General features: G+C 38.3%; 1 protein-coding gene across 2 annotated transcripts in view; it reads left to right on the forward strand.

Moving 5' to 3' along the window:
- The window catches only part of CHRFAM7A (CHRNA7 (exons 5-10) and FAM7A (exons A-E) fusion), a 38,874-nt gene that overhangs the window by 19,193 nt on the left and 4,199 nt on the right, over positions 1-15,482 (forward strand). Inside the window, exons 1-8 of one of the 2 annotated variants that reach the window (XM_085070769.1) lie at positions 1,425-1,579; positions 1,724-1,768; positions 5,620-5,729; positions 9,517-9,596; positions 10,725-10,892; positions 11,260-11,454; positions 12,682-12,768; positions 13,399-13,508. In XM_085070769.1, coding sequence (XP_084926895.1) covers positions 1,766-1,768; positions 5,620-5,729; positions 9,517-9,596; positions 10,725-10,892; positions 11,260-11,454; positions 12,682-12,768; positions 13,399-13,508 — 753 coding nt within the window. In that variant the 5' untranslated portion in view covers positions 1,425-1,579; positions 1,724-1,765. Of the gene's footprint in view, positions 1-1,424; positions 1,580-1,723; positions 1,769-5,619; positions 5,730-9,516; positions 9,597-10,724; positions 10,893-11,259; positions 11,455-12,681; positions 12,769-13,398; positions 13,509-15,482 lie in introns of those variants that run through there. The other variant, XM_085070768.1, reaches the window with a different exon arrangement.

Here is a 15,482-nt window from a genome sequence, read left to right on the forward strand (position 1 = left end):
TTCATGGTGATATGAAGGATCTCTTAAGGACTGTTTCTTCATTCATGAATTAAAGACCCCATGCAAACTAGTTTTGTTGTGCAAAACACCATATGTAGGTTGTTGAGAGAGGTTCCAAATTAATGTTTATATGGCTAGAGAATAACAGCTACTATTGCAAATTAATTACAGCTTTGCCTGGCTGACATGCCTTCAGCATGCAAATTCAATGGACCTTAATAATGGATTTCTGAAACCAAATGGTTAGAGACCTGTTTCCCCAGGATGCCATTTAAATGAGTTGTTCACTTGAAATAGTTTTGAAAAAGGTTCATGGAGGTGATGAAGCAGAAAATAGAGATGAAAAGTGCTGAGTGACTAGCTGTGGTCTGTGATTATTTATATTTTTTATTTTACTTTTTGTTTTACAGCAAGGTGTGCATTTGAGGGCCGACTTTATTCATGCACACTGCCAGTCTTTATCTAAAATCTTTCTACTTGTTTGTTAAACATTTAGTTGTGATTATACATAACCTAGTAACATTGTCATACATTTACTGGTGCTGCTCTTCAAAAGGCTTCTCTTGCTTTAAAAATGCAATTGTCCCTTGCAGGGTATTTGATTTTACATGCTGTGCCTACTATTGTGCTGATCTAAAACGGCTGCAATGAAAGGTCTCTCAGGACTTCCCTTTGGCTAGTAGTTCACAAAACAAGAGCAAAAGAGGAAAAATATTGACCTTTAGTAAAGTATATTATTTAAAAAGGGGGGATTTTATTGTATGAAATGTGATTAAACATTTTTTGGCCATTTTTTGGCATTTGGGAACAACATTTAAGTTCAAGAGTGATAGACATATGAGGTCTAGGCACATGAAGAGCTCTGGCAGTTGAGGCTGTACAGGTGACTGAATTTACTACGATGCTTTCTTAGACTGTAAATGGAGGTTTGACTGGTATTGGGACTGGGATTGTGTGCTCAGATTGGAAAGTGTGGAATACTGACTGCATACATAGTACATTCCATTAGCTTTACACAACCCTGGTGGATACTGATACGGTACCTCCACAGAAAAAGGTCACTGGTATTTTCTCATGTCTGAGAAGTAAAGAATTAAACTCTGTAACTGCAGCATTAAGTTGCCTGCTGTGTCACCTGAACTTACATCAAATAGTCACAGGAGTCCAGGGGAAAGACCTTCTAAGAATAATAATATTCTGCCCTGACAACAGTTTTCTGGTAAAGCTGATGCAACACTTTTTGTATAGTTCCACTGATGTGAGTGGTGCTACTTGGCTCTTAGGAAGCTCCTCAGAGTGGCCTCAACACACATCATCTGAGCTTAGCCACACTTTGCTCATTATTTTTTTTACTACCTGCATATCAGGTGGATAAGGTTAATTAGGGAGAGGGCTGCTCCTAAGAAAGGTGATACAGGCAGCCCCTGCTGTAATCTGCCTTGCCTTTGGAAACTCGTTATTAAAGAAAGAGCCCCAGGGAAAGAGTCTGGCAGAAGGATACTCCTAGGAAACAGTTTGAATTATGTGGTAATACAAAATTGAAATAAAAAAGAACCTGTGAAAAATTCTGTTCCAATAGGTAAGTGGTAACAATTCCCCTTGCTTTGGAAGGTACTTTAGCACAACTGGCTATTTTATAATATTCAGATATATTTACTGGTATTACTATATCTGTATGGTACTAACCTGTGGTTTGTTTTTTCGTTCTTCTCTTTCCTTCCAGGATGAAAAGAATCAAGTATTAACAACAAATATCTGGCTACAAATGGTAAGTTCTGAAACAAATTATGTCTGGTTTTCCCCTTTGGTCTTAGAATTTAATCTGGTGAGGGGGTTGAATTTTAGACAACTTTCAGGTCTGTAAAAAAACGAGTTGACTCCTTCGTCCATGTCAGATTTCCTTTGCTACCACTAGATACCACAGCAGACAACTTTGCCCTCATTAACTCATGGCTAGCATTGCTGGGCAGGAGTAACTTTTCACTCACTTTTTAATAAACGGAACAGAAAATGGAGTATTCAAGAACTTTGTGAGAGTATTTTGAAATTGTTTTCTCTGAAAGGTTACATTATGACTCAGAATTAACAAGGCACTTCTTACTATGCTTACTCCTGTGCAGTCCTAATGTATCCACAAACATTTCCACCCTAAGTTTTTTAAGATCTGCACAGACATAGTTATGTGGAGTTTTCTCCATCTATAGCAGCATGGATGAGAATTTGCCATTAGTTGAATTCCCATCAGTATTACAGAAACTGAACTGTTTGGGTTAAGTAAAGGTTTACAGAAGAATTTCATTATTCCAGACAATCACAGTGCTTTTGCAGGAACTTTACACCTTTCAGTTTCTTTTACCAGCTCATTCACTTTAGATGCATTATTTTTTCTTTTATTGTAACAGTTTAGATAGAGCACCTCTCTGGCACTGTGGTAGGCCTTAGGAAACAAGTGAAAGATTATTCTGGTGACTTGCGAGGATAGCATGGCTATTCCATTTAAACACAAAGAAAATCTGACATGGAAGAAGCATCCAACTCGTGCTTTTTTACAGGCCTGTTGTACAGTAAGATTAAAACTGTCAACTATAATAGGTTTTTGGCTTTTAGCTACAATGCTGTGATTTCTTACCAGGAAAAGAGACAACAATTCATACTCAAGGGGCCATAATTTATTTTCCTTCTCTTTAATCTCACAGCATCCTTATCTTTGAGATTGTCTTTTTTTTTTCCCTAAGGAAATTTTTGATTATATTATACATTCTGTATTTCTTTTGATTTATTCACCTTGGCAAATACTGGATATGGAGCATGTTAAAACTGCGATGCGCAGATCACTTGGTAACAACAAAAAATGTAGCCACTCTTCATGGCCTCTGTACACATAAAAATAAAAGTGTTTGTGCATTAACTGTCTGCTAATGGTGTACTAGACAGATTCAAAGCATGCTTAAGGCAAAGTTATTTTATTATTCTAAATGATCTGAAATAAGTTTTTCCCTGAAATCCCTCTCCATTGCATTCCTTGATATATATGTGTGTATAACCAGCAATATATCTTAAATATATTTTATGTAATCATCACCAAAATACCTAAATGCAAAAAATAACTTGGGAGAAAAGGGAATATAAATCTAGCATTTATACATACAGACTATTTCATCTGACCACTATCTCCATGGCAATACTGTTCAGCATAAAAAATCCTAAACTTGATCTAAATTAGAGCAGGAGCCTTGCCTGGTCACAGAGATTGGTACTAACCCAAGCACCTTGAGCTCTTTGCTATTTTAATCCAAACTGAAGGTACTTCAGCAACAGTAGCGCCGAAGTTAAAGCAAAATGAAGCAGCTCATGCCCAGCTGGATGGATGAGCACTTTGTACACAGGGCTAACAGAGCAACTGTAAAATCTGCTTAACATTATCTCTAGCAGACTTGAATATTAAGTTTTGTATTGCCCTTGGAGTGTCTTTACGTCATTCAGCATCACCCTGTGCTACAGTGTAGTGGCCATGGTAACTCCTAACGTAAGTTGGGATAGGAAATGATTGGATCTGTTGATATCCAGGATGCATTCAGCTGGCAATGAACACAGCCTGCCAGCCCCAGCCCTGCCAGCATGACTGTGAGTGACCTGCTCTGGCAGCTCCTGAGAATGGGTCACCCAAAGCCATGAGAGCCACGGCTTTCAAATGCCTCAAACCCACACAGTTTATTTGCTTACATTGCTGGCCTTTGTGAAAAACAGATGTATCCTGGGGTCTCAGGACTTCTACATTACACAAAGATGAAATGGTGAATAAATACACTGACATTTATCTACCAGGAAGTTAATGTAAAACAGTTTACTAGGAAAACACATGTAAAATTTCTGAAAAAAAAAGAGAAGCAGTTGATCAGCTTACAGAAGCTGTGTATAGATGACTGTGAGCAACATGTATCTTAACTAGGGAACTGTGAAAACAAAAAAACTGTGAAGAGAGCCAAAAAATTGAAGATTTCCATAAAAAACTATTATCTGTAAAGCAAAAGGAAAAAGCAGTGCACAACTCAGATCTTTTGTCCAGTTCTGCTACAAATTCATTGTAACAAATGGATGCGATAAATATAGAAGCACAGGCCAAGAATAAGTATAGTAAAATTTTTACAAAAGCTGCATGATGAATGCTATCAGTTGTGTTGAATGCATCAAAATGGTCATTTATGCTGTTGTAAAGGTGCAAGAATGTATTTGAATACCTGTAGCATGAGGCTAACTGGGGACTTATTTGGTGTATCAAACCATACTTGCCTGTGACAGTAATGCAAGGAATTCTATAGACCAGTTTGATGTGAATACCCCACAAGAATGACCAGTAACATTCACCTCCTCAATACCCACTGGCAATTTTTCCTGATCTTAATGTGTATCAAACTTTTTGTCAAGGACCACCAGACTGAAGGGGTAAGTGTTGTACATTTACTCACCCATTGAAAAGTTTATGTTTAAGAAATTAATATCTGGCATTGCAAGAGCTTGGTAAATCTGGACAAGCCTTCACTGTAAGTTACCTGATGCCTACAGCCAAGTGAAGGCAACGTAAACAACATAATATGGAGATGGAGAGAAGTGCATTATAATGAAGCATAGACATTATATGAGAAAATGTTATAAATTTTGTAAAAGGAATTGAACTTTACTCCTTATACCCTTGGTGCACAGCAGGAACCACCCTAGTATCATGACGAGTTATTTGCATAGCAAGGAGTGATGTCCAACCTCAATTTTGGGCAAATCCAGCAGCTCATGGTACTGTTTCCCTGGAGTGCAGGAGGTAAGCAGCTTGCTGGAGCTGCCACAGTGCTCAGCTGGCTGCAGGCAGGGGCTCAGCTCTTGTTTCTGGCTGTGCACCACCATATGGTTCAATGGCAGAGTGTGGGATTTAGCAGTGCTGAGCTCAGATCAAAGCCCTGCCGGTGGGACTGTGACAGCCTGCCTGTGACAGCCTGCCTGTGACAGCAGCCAGGGCTGGGCTGAAAGGAGCACTGGCAGCCCCAGGGCAGCCGCCTCCAGCATGGGAAGTGCCAGCCAGGGAGGAAACTTGTGGGACCGAGCAGTGCTGTGGAGCAGCCGCCTCCGAGGTTGCCCAATGCCAGGCGCCAGGAGCTGCCAAAGCTGCTATGCTGGCATTCACCTTGTGCCATCACAGTCATCTGTTAGCAGTGCCTGCTGCCTGCTCTGCCCCGTGGCTAATAGCAAGGTACTACAACCTGAGAATTTCCAACAACTGAAAACAAAGTTGTCTGTGAAGATAAAGACAATGGAACTTATTGTATGAATTATAAAAGCATTCCATCCCACACTGGCCTGTGAGACAGCATAAACAATAAAACACAAGCACCCCAAATCTCCTACAGGCTGTTATGTGCACTGCAGTGTGAATTGAAAATGAGGGGTTTTATGAATTCCATTGAGTTCTAGGTGGCCTAATTCACCCTTTCCAAACATTTCACTCCCTGAAGCTAAACAATATCTCTTTAACAAGAGAACACCTATTGTTTCAGCCCATCCAGTCCCTAGAAAACTAAAGTAAACCTGTGGATGAGAAGATCTAACTTATTTTTTGTGTGTGTGGCTTAGTACTGGACAGATCATTATCTACAGTGGAATGTGTCTGACTACCCTGGAGTGAAGAATGTCCGTTTTCCTGATGGACTGATTTGGAAGCCTGATATTCTTCTCTATAACAGGTAGACACACTTTTTTTGTTTTTTTTTTGTTGTTGTTGTGTTTGTGGGGATGAGGAGAAGGTCATAGAATTACAGAATCACAAAATATCCCAGGTTGGAAGGACCTTGAAAGCTCAATTGCTCCAACCTTTCATGGGAAAGGGAGCCTAGATGAGGTTATCTAGCACCCTGTCCAGAAACAAAGATAAGGCAAGGCAAATGACATAATCATCTCATTAAAATGCCTAGATTTTTAAATACTTTTCCAAAACTTTCTAGCTTTATGGAATACTGGAAAATTACCAGTCTCCCGTTCACAGAACAGAAGGATATATTTGCCAGTACTTTGTGAATAACAGCATTGTCCCTGCCACCAATTCTAATTGAGTGTCTTTTATTGGTGTTTATTGGTATGGGTAGTGCTAATTTTATCTGAATTGTTTTGGTTTTAATGGTGAATTCAAATCTGATATTTGCCTGCTTGTCAGGTTTTAGTTTGGATTTAACTACAGATAGGATAGATGAATGCCAGGAAGGATCTTTGCACTTTTCTATGTCCAGTTTTGGTGCCACTTTTTCTTCCTGCTATGAAAATAGCTGGGATATTTGCTGCTCTCCTCTTCAAACTGTTCTGAGTTGGGCCTATTTCAGGGACAGACAGATTGCCATCAATCCACTGCAGAACCTTTGGCTGACATTGAGAGATTCTTTGGCTGTGCTGTTCTACGGTAGCTCCTATTGTGAAATTTATTTAGTTCAAAATAGAAAACGCTGAGAAGCTGCCTGCTCTTTAACAGCTTGCCTTTTGCTGCAGTTGTTGTGAGCTTGTGTGCTGTTCCCAGGTACTGGAAAGAATTGCATCTGCTCTGTACATGTGGCACTGGCTCTTCTGTACTAGCCAGGGTACATTGTTTTGTTGCGTGTGCAGATGACAGGAACCTTTTGTCTTCCTGATGGCGTTTTCCCCTCTGTTCCTCTGCCATGTCTCCTAAGAGCACACCTGCTGTGTTTATCAACCTGATCCCCCTTCCCACTTCAGGAGCTGCTTTTTGTTGCAACAAGACCTAGAGAATAGCTGTTCCCAATATGTCAGCTGCAGTTTTGCTGCTGTTTCTCTTTGGTGACCTCTGTGTTCAGTGTTGGAGTCACACTTGCTGTTGAATGGTAGTAATGGGATAAACAGCACCCAGTGGCAGCATTTGTTAGGCTCTGGGTGCTTCTCCCAGAGTACAGCTAACACTGAGTGACTGGAGGTGAGCTCCAGTGCCGTTCACCATACTCAGGGTAACTGCCTGGCAAGATTACTACTCAGTGCTGGTTTAAGCATGGCAAGTTGTCCCCAAACCAGACTAAAAAACCCTTTCAAATGCTCTGTACACAAAATGGAGCAGCTTGATACCTGAGACAGGTATCAGTTTAAACATTAATCTCGATGTATTTTTCAGTGCAAATCTGTTTCCCTAGCAGTTATCCCTAGCTACTTTGTTTCCATAAATGACAGTGTTCTTGGGAGAATCTGACAAATGACACCTTCATTTCCATTGTCCTGATGAATGACACGCTGTGTATGCCATAAAATTGGTACTCTACAACAGCAGTTTCTGAAAGAATGAGTTATGACAATATTCTTCCTCACATATATCACATACCTGAGAGAGACTTTCAACGTGCCTGATAATTTAGGCTTCGGTATTTAAGTAAGTCTTTCAAAATGGAAAGGTAATATTTTAGAAATTAGTAATATTAATATGTACATGCTAACTGTAGCTGGAGTGCTTTATAGAATGAGAAGGGTCCCAATAACCTGAAAAACTGAAACTACAATTTTTCTGTTAATACAGGTTTTCAAATCTTTGGATTGCTAACTATGACTAAGTCATGAAACAATTATTCTACAGTTTCTCTATTGCAAACACATATTTAATCCAAAAGTCTTATGCAGAGTTTAGTCAGAGAGCAAAGCTATTTAAAACAAATTCTTATTCCTGTATGAAATTACATTGGGAATATTATGATGTTCCCTTCCAGTGACATGCCATTTCGAGATAGATGCTTTCAATTTCTATGCTTCACAAGGGACATGCATCTGCAGTTACAGAAAAATTAATGAACTATAAATTCACTTTCCATTTAAATGGATGCATGTCTTGAGCCCTTACACATCTTGCCGCAGCCTAGTACAGAGAAATAGTGGCAGCTGTATTAAATTTTACAACCAATCTATTGCAGGGAGAGCAGGGCCAGTTCATCTCTAGTTTTTCTGAGGGAAGAAAATCTTGGCCTTTGTACAAACTCCAGGATTGACTATGTTAGTGTCATGTATGACTACCTTCCACTTTTAACTACACTTATTAAAGATGTTCATTTCTGGAGGAATTATTTTTGCAATGGCCACATAATGTTCAGTACTTCATGGAATAACAAAAGATTCTGAAAAGTACATCTCATTTTAACAGTTTCATTTTTCCAGTTTTATAAACCTGAGGTTAGGTCCCAGTGGGATTCTATCTGCTAGGTACAGCTTTGTCATCTCAATGTACTCCAATCGATATCTGCTTTCAAGTGGTTATACCCTGAAGAAGAAACGTAGCAGAAATGGTTTTCTATCATTACATTTCAGTCCAGTTTCTTCAAGCACAGGCTTAGCTACTTGGTGCATTTCCAGCTGAAGCAGTGCATTTCAAAAAATGATTGAAAGCACAGCATAGAAAAACACATGCTCCTTTTTCAGAAAAACAGAATTTCATATTTGAATCTGAGTAATATTGGATATTCTTTTAAGAATGTGCCTATGAAAGGCAAAGTCATGTGGCAATGAAATCAAGGTTCCTTGATCGCTCGTGTTCTTGGGAAAATTTTATTTTTTCCAATTACCAGAAACAGCAGCAAGGTCTTAGAAGCCACTCCCTGTTTAACTGCCCTCCACTGCAGGGGAAGAGAACAGAACATAGCCTAGGAATCATTAATTTCCACCTTATAAGTACTTTGTCACTGCATTTGCCTTGCATGCCAAGCCACCCCACAAGGTGACAGGCTGGGGACTACAAACAGTACAACAAATACATTAGCCCATGTCTCATTGTGTTTCTCATACAGAAGTTCTTAAAATGTTAATGCCTAGTGAATCCCTGGGATGCAGTGCCAGATGTAGCTGAGATATTCCTTGGCAGTAGCTGCCAGTTCATAACATGGAGCATTCTCCAAATGACAATCATGATTCTTTTCTAGAGGCTTGTAAGGACAGCACACCAAGGCAGTTCTAGCCAGCACCCCTACACTGACACCACAAATAGGGCTGCTTTTTTTTGTCTGAACCCAGTTTGTGGGTTCTGAGGTGGATAACGAAGGCTGGAGCTGCATTAAAGAGTCTTGTGTATGACATGTAGTAATAATGTTCACCCATGCAAAGAGGTAGGAAGACACAGCCTGGAGTATTCATCTCCTCAGTATTCATTAGCTGCTGTTAACGTAGACAGCAAGAGAGCAGATTTCCCTGTACAGTTGCTTGAGAAGTTTTAAAAAAGTGCTTACTTTCCAAATGGAAATCAATAGAGCCAAGGCACTATAATGAATCTAGTGGGCAGGTGAGCAGCAAGAATGAGGTGGCTCACCTTCACTTACGGTTCTTAATCAGAAGCAAACCCAGAAGTATCAGGCCAGTTACTTTGAGGCCACAGAAAAGTGGTGACAGGGAAAAAGCTGTCAAGTTTTTGGGGTGACATAGTCCTTTTATGAGAACAGATTTTTCTTAGACATTCTTCAGCCAGTCAAAGATCAAATAACCCATTTTGTTTTTCCCCTGTTCTAGTGCTGATGAAAGATTTGATGCTACTTTTCACACTAATGTTTTAGTCAATTCTTCAGGACATTGCCAATACCTGCCACCAGGTAGGCTGTTTGCATGTCATAAATTTTGATAACTCAGATTACTTCTGTATGGCATGGTTTCAAATTTTCCTTAAATACTCTTTCATTTTATTTGTCTAGCTAGCATCATCAGATAGATGTAAGCCTAGATGCATTATGGTTATATGGTTAACACCTTTGCATGAAGACCGCCATACAAGATAGATGTTTTATTACAACTATGTAAATTCTCCTGTCATAATGCAAAATTTCAGAAGTTTGGAAGTCTTTGATATAAACAGATATTGTTTATTAAAGTAATGGTAATGCCTCAATAAATTTTTATTTCATTATTTTAGTGTTTCTTTTATTAATTATATTAACTTTACACTAAGATGCTTAGTAACATCTTGGAGGCATTTCTATTAGAAATGATTCACTGAATGCTTCATCAAAAGAATTTTTGGTCTGGAGGTATAGCAGTGGAGCACTCTTTCTGTTCCCCAACTCAATTAGCATAATCATTAGAATTAACTCTTCCTATTATCTGAATTTTGCAAACTACAGCAGTAGAGCCAATGCTTTCCAGACAAAGTAGGTTTTCTGCCTAAGATCCCCAGAAGATTTCAGGGGGTTGCCTCCTGATTTAAGATGTTCTCTTGATTTAAGATGTTCCATTTGGTGAGGCTTTTTCAATTCAATTCTGAAAGCTACTGAAGGACAGGGTCTGACTCAGCAAATGAAAAATAAGAAGCTAGCTTTCCTGACTAAATCAAGATCATATAAATCTAATAATACAGCAAATAATATTTCAGGATTTCTTCCTATAGTCAGTAAAAGAAATAGAAACAGATTATGTATTCTGCTTCATTTCTTTCTGAAATACTGTATCTAGAAATCTGAGTTCTCTAAATAATCTTCTACTATGTGCCAAAATGGAAGAGTAGCTTAGAAAATAGTTAATAATATAAATACATAAATGGTACAGTTCTTTCCCTCTTCTATGACTGACTTTTGCTCTTTATATGAGAAGACATGACTGAGATTAAATACACTTTACAAGTGAAAAACAGAAAGCACAATGTAGAACAAGTTCTGTTTACAAAATATGCATGAACTTATGCAGACCAAGCATTGAAATTAAGTGTTCCTGTTTAAAATCCCACCCAGGCATATTTAAAAGCTCATGCTACATAGATGTGCGCTGGTTTCCATTTGATGTTCAGAAATGTAACCTCAAGTTTGGATCCTGGACTTATGGAGGCTGGTCCTTGGACTTACAAATGCAAGAAGCAGATATATCTGGCTATATTTCAAATGGAGAGTGGGACTTAGTAGGTAAGATCTTGACTTCTTATTTACACTGTGAACTTGCAGCCTTGTCTCCTACTGAAATCAGGGAATGAAGAGAGAAATTAAATTAATAAATGACCTAGCGAGTGACATTTGAAACTTTTGAGAACAGACCTGAGATGCAAATCAGCATTGAAAAAACAAGGACAAATTTGCTGCTTCAGTTCTGTAAGTATCTTTTATCTGGTTTTCCTTTATAATCTGAGAAAAAGTGGGCATTAAGCTTAAAGAAGTAGTTTTACCTGTAGTAAAACTTGGAAAGCTACGTTTATCCTTTTAAAAAACAAACATTACATAATATACAGTTTATTCACATTAATTTCTGGTTTTCTTCCTCTTTTCTCCTACACAGGAGTTCCTGGGAAGAGAACTGAGAGCTTTTATGAATGTTGTAAAGAACCCTATCCAGATGTGACCTTCACAGTAACTATGAGACGTAGGACTCTTTATTACGGACTAAATCTCCTTATTCCTTGTGTACTGATATCAGCACTTGCTTTGTTGGTTTTCCTGCTTCCAGCAGACTCAGGAGAAAAGATCTCATTAGGTACAGTATTAATAAGATATTGTAAATATAACTAAAACAAAAAAAACTGTCCTTTTAAATTTTTTAAAAAGTCATAGGCAGGAGGAATAGCTTGTGTGTCCTGTTGTGGCTCAGAAGCTATTTTTAGTGTTCAGTGCTGAACCAGCAGAGGCATAAACAATTCGTGAATACCTCCCTGAAGAAGCAGGGTTTCATTTTTTCACATTTCCTTGCTGAATCTCACATTCATTAGGTAAAGCTTAAGTTTGCAAATATTCATTTGAACACTGAACTCTTAATACTTCTGCTTAATATTGAGTTGTATGAAGACTCTATGGTGCCTTTTCAGAAAGATTGATTCTAATTGCTCCTGTTTTACTTTTTATAGTAAATTTTAACTTAAGTATTGTGAAACTAATCTGATATTGAATACTTGATCTTTAAGATGGAGTTTAAATATGTAAAGAAACCTTTTGTCTCATACAAAATTCAAATGAAGTGTCTTCTACTAAGTAAACATTGCTGTTTAAAGGTAGAAACAAAATTGACATTTCTTCAGAATATGGTTTGATTGAGTAGTAGCCTCCCTAATCGAGTAGTCCCTCCACATATTTTAAGATTAATTCTTTGTTCCTTAATCCTTGTCCACCTGACAATGACTCTTTATTGTTTAAGTCTACTCCTGAGAAAAGAGTTAAGCCTTTTTCCAGAAAGATGAGAACTCATCACTGTGCAACAAAAGTCAAACTCCAAAAATTAACAGTCAAAACTGCTTGGGCATAAGGCCCTGCAGAACTCAACAGCTAATATCAAAGGATACCAAACTCTGTCCAAGGCAGCAAATCTGCTTTTCAGGAAATTTATGTATTACACCACCTGTAGCTTCCATGACAATTCATCAAGTGTCACATGCTCAAATACTCAAAATTACACCATGTTTCTAAAACTAACACAGTGCAAGAACTGCTTTGATTTCCCTCAGCTAATTAACAAGTGATGATTAAAGCTGACCAGTTACAAGGATGTGAAAATATCCATGTCTGTGCAAGCATTGGTACTGGTTTGGCAGCACTGCTACCCTGAACTTGAGGAAGTACAAGGAAGGACAGGAGTAGCACTAACATGCTGGAGCAGGGATACAGGGGGTTTGTATCTTGCAAAGAGCAATCCTGCAGATTCATTTTGTGTCTCTCTGTGTTGTAATTACAAGCAACTGATACGATTTCATACTTTATGTTTATCTTTCAGGTATAACAGTTTTATTGTCTCTCACTGTCTTCATGCTGCTTGTGGCTGAAATTATGCCAGCAACATCTGACTCTGTGCCCTTAATTGGTAAGCTTTTATTCACTTGGGGTTTCTTTAGCAAACAAGGTGCAGTGACTTTGCACAAAGGCCAGCATTAAGGCGAATCAGCAATGTACACTGGATGACTGCAATTGAATTAGAAAAATATTGCCAATTGATGAGAGGCTCTGATGGGTGCTCTCTGCTCTGAATGGAATAGAGAACCTGTGTGTATTTGGGGAAAGCATAAGGGAGTCAATTTTGCATGGAAGAAGTTGCAGTTTTGACACAATTGGCCATATTGTGTTCTGTTTTCCTAATTCCAATTAGGAATACAGAGCTAAATGTAATTAAATTTTCCCAGTTAATTGTTCAAACAAAAAGAGAAACCTTCCAAAAGAAGTACTAGCCAGTCTCTACAATACGCTTAAAGAAAATTAGAAGGCAACGTTTTTCAAGGTTTCTTAGAAAAAGCAGCTGTGTTCCATTCCACAGAAGAAAATCCTAAATGCTGGCTATCCCCTCAAAATAATGTCTGGTCCTTCTGCTGTTGAGAAATCTTTCAAAAGTACCTAAAGCAGCACTACACTGGAAAAAGAGCTAAATGCTATGAATGTATATAAACACCCCTTATTAAAGCTGTATCAGTCAAAGTGTAATTGTCTCTTTATTTTGCAGCTCAGTATTTTGCCAGCACTATGATTATTGTTGGTCTTTCTGTTGTTGTCACTGTTATTGTTCTACAATACCACCATCATGATCCAGATGGAGGCAAAATGCCTAAATGGGTAAGGCTTGATTTTCCTTCACTGTCCATTGCATGTCCAGCTCAGGGATGTGATAGAGTAGCTAGTGGCCTATGATTACTTCTTACTGTTAAAAACATATAAATCCTTCCCAGACATTTTGTTTGGAAAAGAGTTGCACCAGAAATGAGGTGTCCAGGTATGTTCTATGTGGTTAGTTTCTTAAAAAATGTGTGTGTGCAGGAGAGAGAATGAATATACCTCAACTAACTTCTCATATCCTTTAAAACAGCTACATGCAACTCAGGATTTTGTTAAAACTTATATCTATAAATGAAGGTGATTTTCAAATAAGCTCCAGATGTTAGAAGTGAACCAGGTAGAAGGAAAGAGTAAGGTGCTGATGGAGATTATAAATGCATGAAATACACCACTCTCAAGGTGCAACTGTACAGCTGCTACATACTTAGCTGTTGTCCATACAGAAACATCCATAGCCCAAAAAGCATTTGTTAAAGAGGGCTGTTAAAGTGGAACTTGCTCTGAAAATCCTGATCTTTTTATGTCTGTTCAAGAGCATCTGTAAAGTGCAAAGAATGAAAGTATGTTTTCTAAGCACATAAGAACTTTTTAAAAGTTGTTCTTCTATGAGGGCTGGTTTTTACAGAGAACATTATGCTGATATTAGATTACTACACACTGCTGTCATCAGCTAACTGTCCCCTCCTTTGACTTCACCTGGCTCATGGCAGCATCAGGCATTTCTGAAGATGGAAAGACCTCTCTCCTTTTTTCTCTCTAGAACAATGAGTTATTATTATCATTACTAGCTGGAAAGAATGTGCATACAGCAGTGCCCTGAGGACAAGAGATAATGACATATTCCCTGGCCTGTTCTGGGGTAGTGACTTTGAAATAAATTTCAGTGAAGAGAATAAAAGGTATATCTCTTTAGACGTGTGTTTGATGACCTAAAGGGGACAGTGTTTAGTACTGAGCCAAATGTCCTCAGAAAACAGAGTACTTGAGGCTGAGGAGTGAGCTGTAGTGTTTAGAAGCTGAAGTCCAACATTATTTGGACACTGGTGGATTTTGGATCAGGCCCTCAGTTAACAGAATATGATCCTTCTTGGTGAAGCTTGATAGTGTAAAAAAAGTAATAGGGCAAGATCTGTCTCTGGTTGGGATATTTGCATGGATATAACATCTACTGTGAGTAACAATCCACAGTCAGAATAAATGGACCAAATCTAATATAAATTACAGTGTAACATTTGCGTATTATATGATACAGTAATATTTCATTAGAACTCTGAAAAAGAAATTCTGGAATGAGCTCTTAAAATCTGATTTAAATAAATTACAGAAGCTTTCATTTGAAGTGGAACAGTGGTCTCTGGCTTTCCTGCACTTTTTGTAAGGCTGGATTAAGGCAATGTAAAACACAGTGAAATGATACACACAGATTAAATCTGCAGAGTATTTTTTTAAAATCAAAGTAATTTTTCCATATATTCTCCATGTTATATCCAGATCTCTTTTCTAAACTCTGCAATCAACTGTTGTGAACACAATATGAGAAAAGAGCCATAACATTTTAAAGCTTGGTGGTCCACTCCGGTCCAAAATCTGTTTCAGCAGCCCCATCCAAATAGTAATAGCATGTGAATTTAATATTAGAGCACAAATAAGAATAAAAGAATTGTAACTTTATTGACTACCATCCAAAGCAGTGCTATTTAAGACTATTAAAAAGTAACACTTCATCAGTAAGAGTTTGGTTTGGTTAGGTTTAACCCATGGTTTCTAGTAAAGCTGGGAGAGGCTGCCATGTCACTGTTGAAGCGTCAGGAAGAATTACCACTGTGGACATTCCCATCAGAGAGGCATGGAGTCCCAGTACTGATAGTCAGCCTGAGGCAATCAACATCACTGCTAGAATAAGAAAACAACCTCAGTGACTGGTAAATTAATCAGCTGGAAAACTGTGGCACCATTTCCCAGAACTGCGTGCAG

Source organism: Lichenostomus cassidix, chromosome 10 (genome assembly GCF_008360975.1).
Source record: "Lichenostomus cassidix isolate B80296 chromosome 10, HeHo_3.0, whole genome shotgun sequence".
Lineage (NCBI taxonomy): Eukaryota > Metazoa > Chordata > Aves > Passeriformes > Meliphagidae > Lichenostomus > Lichenostomus cassidix.